Source organism: Octopus bimaculoides, chromosome 30 (assembly GCF_001194135.2).
Source record: "Octopus bimaculoides isolate UCB-OBI-ISO-001 chromosome 30, ASM119413v2, whole genome shotgun sequence".
In the NCBI taxonomy this organism is placed as follows: domain Eukaryota; kingdom Metazoa; phylum Mollusca; class Cephalopoda; order Octopoda; family Octopodidae; genus Octopus; species Octopus bimaculoides.
In genome coordinates, this window is record NC_069010.1 from 3,612,471 (window position 1) to 3,613,230 (window position 760).

General features: G+C 41.1%; 1 protein-coding gene across 1 annotated transcript in view; it reads left to right on the plus strand.

The window, feature by feature from the left end:
* The window catches only part of LOC106882317 (lysine--tRNA ligase), a 26,950-nt gene that overhangs the window by 17,616 nt on the left and 8,574 nt on the right, over positions 1–760 (plus strand). The window contains exon 7 of the mRNA XM_052978079.1: positions 36–155. Within this exon, the coding sequence (XP_052834039.1) occupies positions 36–155 (120 nt within the window). The remainder of the gene's footprint in view (positions 1–35; positions 156–760) is intronic.

Here is a 760-nt window from a genome sequence, read left to right on the forward strand (position 1 = left end):
TTTTTTTTTTTTTTTTTTTTTTTTCTTACCAACAGGTGGAGACACCAATGATGAGTATGATACCAGGTGGCGCCACAGCAAAGCCATTTGTCACTCACCATAATGAGTTGAAGTTGGACTTGTTCATGAGGATTGCTCCCGAATTGTACCTCAAGGTGAGAATTTACCCTCAATCTAACAAACACATTGCTCCCTTCTGTAGCTCACCCAATAATACACCCTCAAAAATTAATTTCTGCAGAATGTCATTTAAAAATATGCATTTTCCTTCAGAGATTACAGAGGTGGACTTGCATGGCAACTCTTTCGGTCCGAGCCCGTGTCATCATTATTTACTGCCCGTTTTCCATACTGACATGGGTTGGATGGTTTCACTGGAACCGATTAGCTGTAGAGCTGTACCTGGTTCCAGTTATCCGTTTTGGCTTGGTTTCTGCGGCTGGATGCCCTTCTTTTAATGCCAATCACTCCAAGAGTTTAGTGGGTGCCTTTTACGTGTCACTGGCACGTCTCCACAACTGTGATTTCACTTGGCTTGATGAGTCTTTTCAAGCATAGCTTTGAGATTTCACTGATGTGATTGTTTATTTCTAGAATGACGTTGTAGGGTAGGTGTGAGAGGGTGGATCTGGCCTTGTTTTCAATTAATCACGCATTATCTCATAGCTTTGAAATTTCAATGATGTGATTGTTTATTTTTAGAATGACATTGTAGGGTAGGTGTGAGAGGCTGGATCTGGCCTTGTTTTCAATTAATCAC